Source organism: Scatophagus argus, chromosome 13 (assembly GCF_020382885.2).
Source record: "Scatophagus argus isolate fScaArg1 chromosome 13, fScaArg1.pri, whole genome shotgun sequence".
Lineage (NCBI taxonomy): Eukaryota > Metazoa > Chordata > Actinopteri > Scatophagidae > Scatophagus > Scatophagus argus.
In genome coordinates this window covers 21,128,162-21,143,450 of record NC_058505.1, presented here as the reverse complement: position 1 = coordinate 21,143,450, position 15,289 = coordinate 21,128,162, and the positions used below count along the sequence as shown (strand labels likewise).

The 15,289-nt window shown below is 41.7% G+C and overlaps 1 protein-coding gene across 1 annotated transcript; it reads left to right on the top strand.

Annotated features, from left to right (window-relative positions):
• The first annotated feature begins 1,726 nt into the window (after window positions 1-1,726).
• On the top strand, window positions 1,727-11,624 carry olfml2bb (olfactomedin-like 2Bb). Its single transcript, XM_046407744.1, has 9 exons — window positions 1,727-2,495; window positions 3,505-3,777; window positions 3,955-4,062; window positions 5,619-5,786; window positions 5,914-6,160; window positions 6,932-7,384; window positions 7,508-7,684; window positions 8,548-8,744; window positions 9,811-11,624. The coding sequence occupies exons 1-9, from the start codon at window positions 2,202-2,204 to the stop codon at window positions 10,198-10,200; spliced, it is 2,307 nt and encodes a 768-aa protein (XP_046263700.1). The 5' UTR covers window positions 1,727-2,201; the 3' UTR covers window positions 10,201-11,624.
• Window positions 11,625-15,289: the final 3,665 nt, after the last annotated feature.

Here is a 15,289-nt window from a genome sequence, read left to right as displayed (position 1 = left end):
CTCCAGAGTCTATTTCTATTTCATAATGTCCTTCAATTCAGTTCGAGAAACCGAGAGCCTGAACCCTCAAGCAAGCAGACAGTGGCAAGGAAAAACTCTCTTTTAACAGGAAGAAACCTTGAGCAGGACCCGACTCACAAGGGAGAACCATCCTGCTGATAGTCGGCTGGGTGAAGGGAGGGGAACAAGAGGTAGACAGGACAGAGAGGATGAAAGAGAGAGAGACAGAAACATACATGCAATAAACATCATTCAATACAAAGGACAAACATGACAGCTTGTTATAATTGGAATTCTGAAGACTATGTGTTGTTGATATGATATGCTGTTCACGTTAGTTATAATAGCACTACATAGAAGAACAACATGGGCAGATGTTGACAGTAGACACTGGGTTTATCAGAGGGCCGGATGAAGGTCAGCATGTAGATCTGGACCCAGAGAGACCTGCAGAACGATACAGAGAGAGAGAAGGAGGGAGAGACACAAAACTACAAGGAAAATTGGACACACAGTTAATGACATAAAATAATGGATCATAATAATGGATCACATGTTAACCTGATGAGAGGAGAGGAGGGGAAGAAGAGTAGAGATGGTGGTGGCATTGGGGAGGTGGGGGAACTGCTCGGTGGATCATGTTTGTGTCCCCCAGCAGCATAGGCCTATAGCAGTGTACAGTTAGTCAGACCTATTCTACCTGTGGCTATATATCATGAGGTGAGTGAAACTATGCCTACCAGCCCTACACACTTTGTTTGGTGCTAACTATACGCTTTACTAAACAGAAAGGTTTTAAGTCTGGTCTTAAAGGTGGAGATGGTGTCCGTCTGTCAAACCCAGATTGGCAATTAGTTCCATAGTGAGGGTGCCTGATAGCTAAAGGCTCGTCCTCCCATTCTACTTTTATGAATTCTGGGAATACTGTCCTCATCATAATGTCCTCATCAGAAAATCTTGAACCAGACAGGACAGAGCCAGTTATGTGGATTGCTGCTGCTGAGCAGATAGCCAGTGAGGCAATTATTTCATAAGAATGAGCTGAGTTTTAAAAAGTACTGGATTATTGTACTGGACTATTACACCAATGGGGACACTGATGACATCACATTCTAAATACACAGACAGCTTTGCATTTATAACAGCTTCCACTCCACTCTTCTGTGAAGGCTTTCCACAAGATTTTGGAGTGTTTCTGTGGGAATTTTTGCCCATTCATGCAGCAGAGCATTTGTGAGTTCAGACACTGATGTTGGATTTAAAGGCCTATCTGATGGGGTTGAGGTCAGGGCTCTGTTCGGGCCAGTCAAGTTCTTCCACAGCCAAACCACAGCTTTTTGGACTTTGCTTTGTGCACTGCAGTCATGCTGGATTAGAAAAGGGTCTTCCCCAAAGTGTTGCCACAAAGTTTGAAGCACAGCATTGTCCAAAATGTCTTGGTGTGCTGAAGCATTAAGATTTCCCTTCACTGGAAGTCAGGGATCTCACCCAACATCTGAAAAACAGCCCCATACCACACCTCAATTCAATAATAAAGAGGCGTGTCTGAATACTTTTGTCTATACAGTGAATATGTTGACTGTGTCTAATTGGGGATAATGAGATTGAAGACTGACACTGTCTTCAGTCTCGTTGTTCTCTCTCTCTCTCTCTCTCTCTCTCTCTCTCTCTCTCTCTCTCTCTCTCTCTCTCTCTCCCTGACTCGGTCGGTCTCTCTTTCTCAGTCAGTCCTGGTTTGGACCGGGGCCGGTGTGTGTGTGTGCGTGTGTGTGGCTCTATGTGTGCAGCTCAGTGTCCTCAGTTGGTGCCACCCAGCTCACCGGCGCGACGACACGTCGCATGAGCCCGAGTCTGCTCTCTCCTTCACGTCTTCATGTTTCATTCATTCTTCATTCTCACCGCCTTCCTCGACAGTAACTGGCAGCTAGTGCACAGGTCTGTTTTATCAAGCTTTTGTCGGGCTTAACAACGTGTTGGAGGTCTTAACAGACTTTTAGAGACCTGTGGACGCTTCATTTCCAGCGAAGCCTCATTTAGAGACCAGCTGCACCGTTGGATACGTGGGCGCTCGTTCCACTGAGCGCAGTGAGACAGGACCTGCTGAGCCCGCCTGGTGTGCAGCTACCTGATAATTACCTGAGACTGGTTTATTTATTCACAGTGTGTGTTCACTGTTCATTGTCAGCCGCCTCTGTGCAGAAATGTGGCGCAGACTCTCACTGCTGATCCTCTGCTGTGCCCTAAGTGGACCCGATGCTTACGAGGCTGGTAACAGCGCGGACTCCAAGCAGGAGACGATGCAGTTGGCCGGGGCAGCAGACCTGGGGAAACCGGACAATGAAGCTCCCACAGCGGTCAAAGCTGAGGACGGTGTGCGAGGAGGGGAGCTGCAGTCCCCGAGAGGAGACGCTCCTGTTGTAGGTTTATTCCAGCAGGATTCCACCGCCGAGCCTCTGGAGGATGAAGTGGACAATCAGGAGAATATCATTAGCCAGGTTAGTAATGTGCAAACTTAGACATCCCTTTAAGCACAGACGAGACATATTACGGCAAAAAAGTAAGATTTCACGACTGTGTTATATTAAATTTCTTCTGTATCTAACACATTACGCTGCGCTCTCCACAGGTAATAATAATAATACAAATAATACCCAGATAATCGGTTTACAAATGTGTCATTCGCATGATTATTCGCAGTTTAGCGGGCGTGTGAAACCACTTGCGATATTCGTGAAGGTGAAGTACTGTTTGGCTCAAAAACTTCTGATCGAACGTCCTGATCATGATGGGAAATATTACATCGCCATAAATTAAATCCAACACCAATCTGATTTCCCTCTCTCCATGAGACGTTACTTCTACAACATATCGTTTGCTGACAGTCCTGTGCGTCAGATCACATCTCAGTGGTTAACTAGGGAATATTTTCCACCCATTTCATCAAGTGAAAACCACATGAGAATTCCAAGCAATTGTGCTTTTTTAACTATAGATCTCAAAATTCTCGTTTACAACATCAAAATGGGATTAGGTGATTGCATTGGACAGTTTTTACTTCTAAAACCGTGCCTGTACTTTAATTTTCCTTTAAATGCAATCCAAACCCCACAGTTGGTGAGTTCAGCTTCAAATGACGTGGTAAATCAAAGCCAGATCTGTGTGTGTGTGCGTGTGTGCATGCGCACGCACGCGCGCAACGATTTGCATCCTTCTGGTGGTTGGTTATGTAATATCCTTCAGCGCTCCAACCCAAAAAGCGCCTGTTTGTAAACGTCTGGAGCTATCTTCTACCCAGGGAGCTCACCACTGCTGCAGCTGCAAATCATCACACATGCTGCACCTCTTAGTTTGAGTTTTCATTCAAGGATTTCAGTTCTTTTCTGACTAATGGGGAGTATCAAATATGAATTCATATTAAAGTGATGTATCAGTGTTCTAAAGTTTCCTTTCATCTGCACAGCTCACTGGAGGAAAGCTAAAATAAACTCTGTCCCTCTCTTTCAGTTGCTGGGGGACTATGACAAAGTAAAGACTGTGTCATCAGGGTCTGACTGCGTGTGTCGCTGTATTGTTCGACCTATCAAACGCTCTGACTGCAGCCGCATCCGTGACAGCGACCATCCAGCTCTGTCTGAGCATTTTTACACTGTGGAGACGGTTACCAAGGGAACAGACTGCAAGAAGTGTGTGTGCATGGCCCCGCCTTCAGCTGTCAACCCCTGCGAGGGAGAGTACAGGTTTAAAAAACTCCAGGAGGCCAGCAAAGATGACATTAAGGTAGAAACACACACAATGCGCGCAATGTGGAAACTTAGATGCTTTCACTGTTTTTCTATTGGCTCCCAAGGAAAAAATTATCTTGTGACGTTCTTTAGAGTTTCGACTAAAGACAAAGATGTTTTCCATAACCAAAGTTTTTTTTCTTTCTGTCCTTCTGTCATCATTCGTGAGTAGCTGGCAACTATCATTGACTTGTTGGAGGGCTCTCTGTATGGAATGGACTTGTTAAAGCTCCAATCTGTCACCACCAAGCTGCTGACTAGGGTGGACAACATGGAGAAGGTGAACACACACACACACACACACACACACTCACACACACACATTAATCTGCTCAACATTTAAATAGAATTCTGGCTTTTCAACCACATCTGGCTTAGGTATAATCCCAACCAGAAACAGTGTTTTTCAAAGTAGATTTTCACATTTATTGTTTTGGTGTGTGTCACAGCCACAATAAACGTTGTAAAACGGAATTTTAAATTAGGAACATGTAAAATATGTCTGTAAAATGAAGAGGACGGAGTGAAGAGTGAAGGATGAAGAGACTGTTGGTATGGTGTGAACTTTAGGTTTTGATGGACCGTATCCTCTTGCCGGAGGGGAGTGTTTCACAGAGTTTATGTCCAGGGTGGGAGGAGTCGGCCACAAACTTTCCTGCTTGCCTCAGAGTCCTGGAGACCTCCAGGTTCTTCAGACTCACTTAAAAAAAAATCTGCTTTCCATGAGGAAGGTTGCTACATAACACAAGGACATTTCAGGCTTTCCTTTAACCAAAGACTATAGCTCTGATCACATACTACATGATAGACAATGGAAAAAATAATTCTTTCAGAATAAACTTCTTCAAGAATTTGGAGCAAAGTATGCACAGCTGAAGGTGCACCTCTCAAAGATCAGCATGACACGCTTGCTGTCAAAAAGATGATCAGGGGTTTTACAAGTTTGACACTGTGGGGCTCCTCTCATACAATACTAAGACAGCTCCACCCCTCAACACCACCTCAGCTAAATGCCATAAACCCCCCTCTGTGAACTCCACCAGATTCCCACATGTTATATGTAGAGTGCAGGTTTTGGACTTATTTTGGAGGATGTAAACAGGTAGTATAATGAGTTTATATTACATAAATACATACATTTTGTCAAATTGGGAGCATTAGCTCTTCCTTTTTGCAGTGTACCCTTAGACAACCACCACTAGATTACTTTGATACTGAGAAAAACTTAAAAACTTGATGATTCTCAGGCAAGTTTGGTCAGTTCTTTGTTTTACTGAGTTTTCTATAATTTTTAATATTATTTATGAATGTTAATGACATTCTGTAGTGGAAATCACACTTAATCTAAAAAGCACCCATCTGTTTCACCTCACACAGTATCTCTGTCTCATGTCTCCTCGTAGCCACATCATTTACTGTAAAAAATCTGCACATTCCATCTTTATTGACACTGCTGTCACTGAACTTTGTTTCATTATTTCGAATGCTAGAAGTAGAAAATCTAAAAAATGTCTGACTACCAGCGATTGTCTTTGTGCTTAATCTTTGTAGCCTCAAATGTTAGCTTCATGTTGCTCTAAAATCTCCTATGAATGTTCAGCCGACTTGAGATCTAGTGATGGTAAACAACATAGCAAGTGACTCACATCATTTTCACTGTCATCAAGCCATTCAGTGAGCCCTGGTGCCTCTTATGGAAGCATCTGCATTTGTTGCATTAAACTTCTCATTTCAATTTCATTTGTCACCAGTCTGTACGTTGTTTCTGAGTGTTGCACTGTGAATGCTGCTTAGGATGGACTGTTTATGCGCTGTCATCCTGTCTGTGCACTCCAGGCCTTTGCTCGTAATTTGACTGAGAGAGCAAGAGAGAAAGAACGTGCGAAAGAAAAAGCAAAAGAAAAGGAGAAAGAGAAAAAGGCCCAACAGCAGAAAAAAAAGAAAGTGAATGATTTGGAACGTGCAGGACAGAAAAGTGGAGCAGCTGCCTACGCCAATAAGCAGGTACTGTCTGTCTGAAAAGACAAACTCAAGCATCTTTCCAAAAAATGCCGTTACCTCTATTGAAAAACTTTCAATAGAATAAAAAAATCTTTACAAATGAAACAGATATTTTCTTGTCCTGTTTCAGAAGAATCATGAAGGTCAGCTAAAGAAGAACCAACAGCAAGATGGTCTGGAACAACATTCTCCAGCCAGGAATAAGACAGGAACTCAAAAGCCATTCAAAGACAAGACAGAGCCAAAGCAACCAATCAAAGACAAGAACAGCATGGTCATCAGGGGTGTCACCTTTTACAAGGCGGAGGAGGCGAGCTACAAAGAGGAGGATGAAGAAGAGGAGGAGGAGGAGGAAGGGAACGGCACAGGGAGAAGAAGTAAGTCTAATGTACAAAAGACAAATCTTAAAAAGTAAAAATAAAAAGTTTAAGAAGTATTCAGTGGTCAATCACAGATAATATCCTTAATATCCTTAATATGTGGGCTTTTTTTGTTGTTGCATTTTGCTTTGAGGGTTTTTCCACTTGGGGGCAGGGGAAAAAAGCGGTGAACACAAAATGATGGTAAACTGATGGAAAGTGAAGCGTACAAAGCAATATGAGCATTAATTTATATATTCTAGTACTTAGCTCTTTGGCTGTTAAATGCACCAGTATGTGTATTGAACAGCTAGCTGCTACCTTTGTACTGAGCTTGTTTCCTTTGGTCTGTCAGATATGTCTGGTCCCCCTCTCTTTCAGACAGATTTCTCTCCCTTGACTTTATCTACTTTCCGTTATAGACTTTATATCTATGGTTTGATTTGACCTTCTCTGACACATTGGTAAAGTTTCGCCTATTTCACAGCCTGTGAACAATTTTGAGTTGAGAAATAAGCAACCAACTTGTTTGATCTTCACTCATGTTAAGTCTACAAGGCTTAAGTTCGTTCCAACTTTCCTAAGGCAAGGGTATGCCTGCACCTGTTGACAATGCCCTTCAAAATCTGAAAATTAACTCAGAGGTTCTAGTGTACTTTACATCTGTATTTGCCAGACGATGCCTGGTTAGCTGCATGCTGATGTGCGAAATAACAGGATAAGATAGTAAAGATAATTCAACATAAAATGTCTTCTTTTTTTCTAACTCTCATTTCCCTTCTTTTACAGCTATTCCTACTGCAAATGCTTCAGTAGACTTACTGATCTCTGATCAGTTCCCCATCAAGACCCCAGGATCTTCAGCCACTGTTAGAACAGAACTGGATTTTCAAGACCTACTAGAGAGCACACCTGCATCCACCCAGCCACCAACAGCTCCCCCGACTACCACCCAACAAACCACAACTACAGCCGAAACAGCTCCCACCACAATCACACCAGTCACTGAGTTAACCACTAACATACCACCAACAACAACCAAACTGACCACTACTTCCCAACAAACTACAACTACTACTCAGCCACCCATGCACGTAAATGTGCAAACCACCTCACCCTCAAATACCAATATTGGCCCACCCGTTAATGCATCTCCCATGGCAGAGTCTCGGCCAGTACCCAAAAGTCGACTCAGCTGGACAGAGAGCCCTGCTGACCAACCAAAGACCACGAAAAAGCCTGGTAGAGATACAGTAGTTTATGTAGTAGTGAGTGCACATATTTTATCACTGAAGCTAAGCAAAGATGCTCATCACATTACAGACTCTTGACTCTAAGTCTCACTTTTGATGTGTCTTCTTGCAGCAGTGTGTAAGGACACAGTAGCCAGCATCTCTGAACCAGTCCAGCAGAACTCTTACGGCCTAAGAGATGGAGCCTGGATGAGAGATGCTCGTGGCCATGGCAACGTCATCTACCTCACCAATGGTCACTACGGCAACAACCTCCAAGAGTTCCGAGACATGGAGACCTTCAAATCAGGTATAGGAGTTGGGCAGGTGTGTGTGTGTGTAGAAGATATTAACCCCCAATCTATTTCCAGTCATTCCAGTTCAAGACATTAAACCACATCCAGTTCATGATTAAACAGTTGGCATGAAGTCTGAACATTGAGGACTTAGGTCCTGAGACAGACTCACCACTCATCTTTTGAACCATTCAGTTACTTTTTCTTGGGACAAATTTTCCAGAGTTACTGAAATATTTTGATTGTGTTCAAGTTCTTCAGGTCCATTTGTGTGAGTTCTGTTTGGTTCCAAGTTGGGTTTTTTTCACGGGGACTTGGAGCTGTTAACAAAGATTTGTCTTCCTGTCTACAAGTGGCTGACAGTGAAATATTTCTCTGCTGTACATAAGTGAAAAAACATTTTTATGAGATCTGTATGACTGCCACAGAGTAGCCCCATTTCCTAGTTTGCGGTTGATTCAGATGTTGTCCCTAAGCACATAAGCCCTAAATCAGACAATGATAGTCTCTATAAAAAATATGTGCATTATCAACAGTTCATGCAGGTGACGTAATTTTGTCATGAAACACTGCTGTATCACACCCCACTGCCAACAGGATTTTCCATATCAAGAAGGAAAAGTAACTAGATACGAACTCATACATTAATAAAAACAGAAAACAAAAGAACAGGAAAGGCATTTCGGCCAGATTAAGTTAATAAAATATTAAAGGGATAAGCAGTCTTGTCTTTATTTTGTTTTTTAAGATTAGTTTATAACAGATACAGTAGTGTTTAATTTTTAATACAGAAGGGCAGTTAATGGATGGATATGCACTCATGGTTACACTCATCCTGACTGTCTGCATGTATGTTTTCTATGTTCGTCCTGCTCAGGTCAGGCGAGTAATTTATACAAGCTGCCCTACAGTTTCACTGGAACAGGCCACGTTGTGTTTAATGGAGCTTTCTACTACAACCGTGCCTTCAGCCGGGATGTCATCAGATATGACCTGAGGCACAGATATGTAGCTGCCTGGACCACATTACACGATGCCTTACTGGAGGAGCAAGTTCACAGGACACAAAGTGAAGTAAGACCCATCTATCTGTTTGAATGTGGTTACCTGTATGAGAAACATTGTGATTTATTACCGGAATATACACTTGGGACACTTCAAAGGGTCATAGGAGTTCAGTGAAGGGAACAAACAGACTACAAATCACTACAGAGTTCAAAAGGAAAACTAGTGAGGAGAAGAAACTACTGTTGGATATGTTGTTTAGTTTTGCTCCTAGTTCAGTTTAATTCACATTTGTAACTAAAATATGTATGGTTTTTACTTAAAGTGATTAAAATTTTTCGAAAGAATAGAAAGTATTCTGGGAAAAACCTGTGTTTCCAAGAGTGACAAGGGAGGATCAATACAACTCTTCCGTTTATGCATTAAATGCAGAGTTGCCTGGTTGTTAGCTTAGCTTAGCATGACAACTAGAAGGGGAAATCAGCTAGCTGGAACTACAAAGTTTAATAATAAACTTATATCTTACTCAAACACTCTTGTTAACATGTTTTATCTTGTCAAGAGAAACCTCACTGTAATGACAGGGCTATTAAGAAATACTACTCACTGACTGACGTTATCATCTTTTAAGCTGATATGGGGAACCTGTTGGCAAACAGTTGCTAAGTTACAGATGTAGCAGTCAAAGAGCAAAATTCTCATTATTCTAGACCATACTCTTAATTAAAGAGTTGCTGTGGTTTGCCCTGGCTGCTAAATGCTCCACTTTCTCCACCAGCTAGTTGATAACTTTGCCTTACTGCCATAGGATCACTGAGTGAGCAGTGTTCAGCTAAAAATGGTGAGAGGAAACCAAAAGAGACAAATTGTAAAATTTAAACCCCAAAAAATGAGAAAAGATACTGAAATGCTCTGTAAAACTGAGATAAACCACAGTGTTGGATGCTAATTATTTGTTGGTTCATCACTGTGAATTACATCTTTTACATATAAGTGGTCATGTAATCCATTGTTAGCCTAAAACTACTGATTATAACCACTTTAAGGCATGAAATTAAATAAAAACTTAAAACTAATATAGACATGTTTAAAGTTTTAGGTATTCAGTCCTCGGTTTTCGTGTTATATTCACCAGGTGGAGTTTGCTGTGGATGAGTCCGGCCTCTGGCTCCTGTACCCTGCTCTGGACACAGAGGGTTTCCATCAGGAAGTAATCCTGCTTGTACACCTCCATCCTCGAGACCTGCAGCCAATACGAAGCTTCCGCACAGGACTTCGGCTTGGTCGCTACGGAAACAGCTTCCTGGTTTGCGGTGTGCTTTATGCAGTGGACAGTATGGATCGTCACTATGCTAACGTGACATATGCCTTTGACACACACACGTTCACACACACTGTGCCCAGCCTGGCATTCACAAATATGCATGCACACACCTCCCAGTTGGCTTACTGCCCACTAGACAAGAAACTGTACGCATGGGACAATGGACATCAGATGATGTATGATGTTGTCTTTGCTTACTAGCACAATGAATGGGCACACAGATGGAGGACATTATGGTTAGACTTACAGTAAGCAATTAAGCATGAGGTCAGAACAAAGCAGAGGACAGAATAAATAAAATAAGAAATGAACAGATTTTTTAACAGTGTTTTGTTACCAAATGACTGTGGAGTGACATGATTAGTGAACATGTTTTTATGTTGACCTCAGCTGCTGTTTTGCTTCTCGTGCCAAAGTCTTTACCAGCAAGAACATCACTAAACTCACAAGAGAAGATGAGGTGGAAATATAAAGGACAAAACCCCACGGGTCATATGAATGAATGTACAGTAATTACATGTATACACATCTTACTCTGGTTCTCCAAATTGATGCTTCCTCTCTGATTTACGAGAAAGCATGTATGAGTTCAGCACTTGGCAATAGGAGTTATTAGTATCTTGTCACATGAAATTCATCTAGTTTGTACACAATATTTCATGTCCAACACTTTGAGATTGTTGCGAGACTTGAATTTGTCTTAAAGGGGAACTTCTCAGACTTAACAAAATCTGCTAGTCAGAGGGAGCATTATGTAGTTTGTACAAACAACCATATAAACTTTGTAAAGTGTGAGACAATAATGTCTATAACCCAACTCAAGGTCTGTTTATTAGCTTGTTAATAACTTCCAGGCTCAAATGGAGGTGTGAACTTCGAAAGATTTGGCCAGGCAGGGTGAGTCAGAAGAGAAGATGTTATTGGTTGTATTGTGGGATATGCAGGATCTAGTGTTTTTGGGACTAAAAGTTAATTTTTAGCCACCTTCTTTCCTCTAAGAATCCTGAACAACTATGCTGCTGTGTTTATTCATTAATTGTATATTCACAACATCAAATCACACGTGCCCAGAAAGGTTTATGCCACTAAAAATCATCTTCCCCTAACCCCTGGTCATTAAGCTACTGTGATGGTGCCATGTCAGAAATATAACGTCACGTAAAATCAGACTTGTGTCTAACATACTATGTTCAGCTCCAGAGTAAAAAGCGATCCTGATGATGATGACTGAAGATACAGATATTTAGATTTTAAGTGTTGTATCTAACCTCAGTATAATACCAGTATTTTCTTGTATGGTCTTTCTTATATGGTCACAGTCTGTACTGTATGTTTTTTTTACTGTATGTCTGCTTACTGTGTTGCATATTTACCTTCACTCCTGTCCAATAATGTTCCTATCATAGGCTTTTATTACATCTGGGAATAGAAGCTCTAACACTGGTACCATTAGTGCTTCATCTACCATTGAAATTGATTAATTTAAAACCATTTCAGACCAGCACATGCGTCATGGTGCTTTGCTTGTGGAAAAAGGATGAGGTTTATTTCAACTGTTTAATTACAAGTTTGCTTTTTTGTTTTGTTAATTTATAATAAAATATTTCCAAAAAAATGGATGTGAACAAGGTCTTCCCAGTCTTCTTTTTCTTTCTTTCTCCCCAGTTTGTCTTGTGCCAGTCCAGCCGGCTGTGGACAGGATTCTTGGGGTTGATTTAGTTTTCCTGGAAGCAGCAAAGCCACTGGAAGGATCCCAGGGTGGAAAATGAGCCCCAGCCAGATGCTGGTGAACCTCTGACTGGGAATGCTCAGGACACAGACCAGACCCTCTACTTGTTAGAGAGTCAAACGTAGGTTCATTAAAGACCATGGACTGGTGTTGGGTTAGTTAGATAAGGCTTCTTCACAGAGACCCAGTCCGGTGTGATTCAGCATGGATCAGTTCAGTCCTTATCAACACAGACTGAAACTGCAACAGTAACACGTTTTCTGAGCAGGCGAGTTCACAGTGAGTTAATAGTTCTGCTTCATGGACTAGTTTATGAGCCCTTTGCTCCAGCCCTGCAGCTTCTGACACATGGTTAGTAATGGACTCCCCAGAGAACTCAACCAACACACACAAACAAATGCTTTCCAGGGAAATATTAACTGCAAAATAACCTTATCTTAATAGTGCATCTTATGCGTGCTGTGGTTTTGCAGCAGCTGCAAATAATGGGATACAGTTCACATTAAGTAGGGCAACAATGAGACTATAGAAACACATATATAACATATAAACAGCATAAACAACACACTGACTGAATGCATTTCAGCAGGAATGTTCCAATAAAGCTGACTGGATCATCTGGAGATGACACCAAAAATTACATAACCATCATACTGTCATGTTTATGTGGTGGTGGTGTGTGTGTGGGTGGGTGTGTGTGCGTGTGCACGTGTGTGTGTGTGGTAAGTGACCACCTAGCAGGATGCAGAAGAAAGGTGCCCATTCACATCAACTGTATACTCCACTCACCAAGCTGTATGAAAGTGTGTATGTGTGTGTGTGTTCTCTAAAACCAAGTCTTTAAACCACTTGGTCTAAATGTCTGAAAGCATAGAGACCACACACACACACACACACACACACACGCATTCAAACCATCTATCTTTCCAAGTTCACAGAGAAGAGCATGTGGTTTATAACACACACACTCACGTACTGTAATGCATAATGTCTGGTTTAAAGATAGCAGTGGTATCTGCACTCACATTCCTGGCTGCCACTGAGCTAAAAATCTGAACAAAGAAAGAAAAAAAGGGAGAGAGGAAGGAGAGAGGTTATCGTGGAGATCAAGACCTTTGGTCCATAAATACACTCACTCAGAGGTAATTGTGTTTTTCTGTAGATGTAGAAGATCTGGAATGAAAAAAGGAAAAGAGAAAAAATGGTGGATGAAAAGAGCTTCAAAGAGAAAAAGAGGCGGGAAAGATAATGGGGGTAAGAGATACAGAGGCAAGACGGGAGAATGAGAAGGATGCATGAAGAGGTTAAACGTCAGAGGTCACAGTGAAGGTGCTGGAATGAAGAACAAACAAGATCATAAAACTCAGAATTCAAAGTGAGACCACAGAGAGCTTGAAGGGCTTTTATTGACACCAACCAACTGATCAGCCTGACTTTTAGATGGGATGTGAGAAATTCACTCAAAAAAGTCTCATCTCATATGTGTTTTTACATGACTGGACGTAAGTCCTGATATCAAAATTCACTGAAAGTACCAAAACCAGAAATGTTCATTTTTGCAGAACAGGCCATTTCAGAATAACTTTACTGTATATTGTGGGACTATGATTATTGGTGCATTCATGTGAACATCTCTAAAATATTACAGCTGGTAAATACAGGGCAATTTTTTAAATTTATATATACATGTATTCATAAAGGGCTGCGTGGTGATGTAGTGGTTAGTGCTGTCACCTCATAGCAAGAGGGTTTGGGGTTCGAATCCCGGTCTGGGCCCTTCTATGTGGAATTTGCATGTTCTCCCTGTGCCTACGTGGGTTTTCTCCGGGTACTCCTGCTTCCTCCTACAATACCATAAACACGTACATTAGGTTAATTGGCTACTCTACATTGCCCCTAGGTGTGTGCGTGTGTGATTGTCTGTCTTTGTGTGTCAGCCCTGTGACTGACTGGTGACCAGTCCATGGTGAACTCCGCCTCTCGCCTGTAGTCAGCTGGGATAGGCTCCAGTCCCACTGTGACACTAACGGATAAGTTGTGTAGAAAATGGATAGATTGAGGTAGATTTTAAAAATATTTTTTATTTTAGAACTATTTATGTATAAATATATGAAACCTGAACCTGAAAAGTAACTTATTATACATTATAACATATATATATATATATATATACCCACTGAACTGCAGTGGAGTAGAAATATAAAGTAGCAGAAAGTGGAAATACTCAAGAGGATTACAAGTGTCTTAAATTTGCACTTAAGTACAGTATTTGAGTAAATGTACTCAGTTACTTTCCACAACTGGATTCACTCAAATGCCAGACTCCTGCACGCAGCCAGGCATTTAGCTCAGTAATTTCTTGAAATAGCAGCTCACTGTAGTTTTTAGCAAACATTATTTAAGTTGGAGGAAATTATATATATTCTGAGGCAGAGTAATCCACTTTTGTACTCTAGGGGTACTCTCTTGGGGCAGTTAAGTCTTTTTTTTTTTTTAATCGAAAGTTGCACAGACAGGAAGAAACAGTGCATTTGTTGGAGAGTTTTTTTGCATAGCATCCACATTTGGTCCCCTTATGACTTTGTGGTAGCGGTATGACCACAAATGACTTTGTGATTTGTGGTAGCAGGATGGTGTAGGTGGGACACGAGAGTCAAAATAAACTACAGTGTGTGTTCATGGTGATGAAGTAACAGAGTGGCTTACCAGTGTGTTCTGTCATTTGTTGATGACAAGAAAACACTGAACGACGCGGCTTTGACTCAGTTATGGTTGGATGTATCTGAAAGAGTGATGAGACTGAGCACAGGGCTACTGTGGACAGCTTTGTCACTTGGTGTGAGCAAAGCCATCTGCAGCTAAATGCGACAAAGACTAAGGAACTGGTGGTGGACCTGAGGAAGACCGAGGCCCTGGTGACACCCATCCTCATCCAGGGGACTGCGGTGGACACTGTAGAGGAATACAGACACGTGGGAGTGTACAAAAAGGGCCAGAGCCGACTCTATTTCCTGAGGAGGCTGAGGTCGTTTAACATCTGCTGGATGATGCTGAGGAAGTTTTATGAGTCTGAGGTGGCCAGTGCTATCCTGTTTGTTCAATAAACTGATTCGGAAAGCTAGTGATGTCGTGGGGATAGGGCTGGACTCTCTGACGGTGGTGTCAGGAAGGAGGATGCTGTCTAAATTACACGCCATCTTGGACAGTGTCTCCCACCCACTCCACGAGTGCCACAGGAGGTCATTCCTGCTTGTGGCCATCAGACTTCACAATTCCTCCCTTGGATTGTTAGACACTCACTGTATTTTCTGTTCTATTTTGCACACATGCTTTTATATTATTTCATGTTTATTTTTAGATTCTAACTATATTTTTATTATAATTCTTTGGCCTGTTGATTTCTAATCTTGGTTGGAGCAACTGTGACAAACCCAATTTCCTTCAGAGATCAATAAAGTATTTCTGATTCTGATTACAATTCTGAATAACAACTCTGCAGAAAACCTGGCAGTCTTAGCTGGAATAAATCTGTTCGTGTTCACAACACAGATGCAGCAGCAC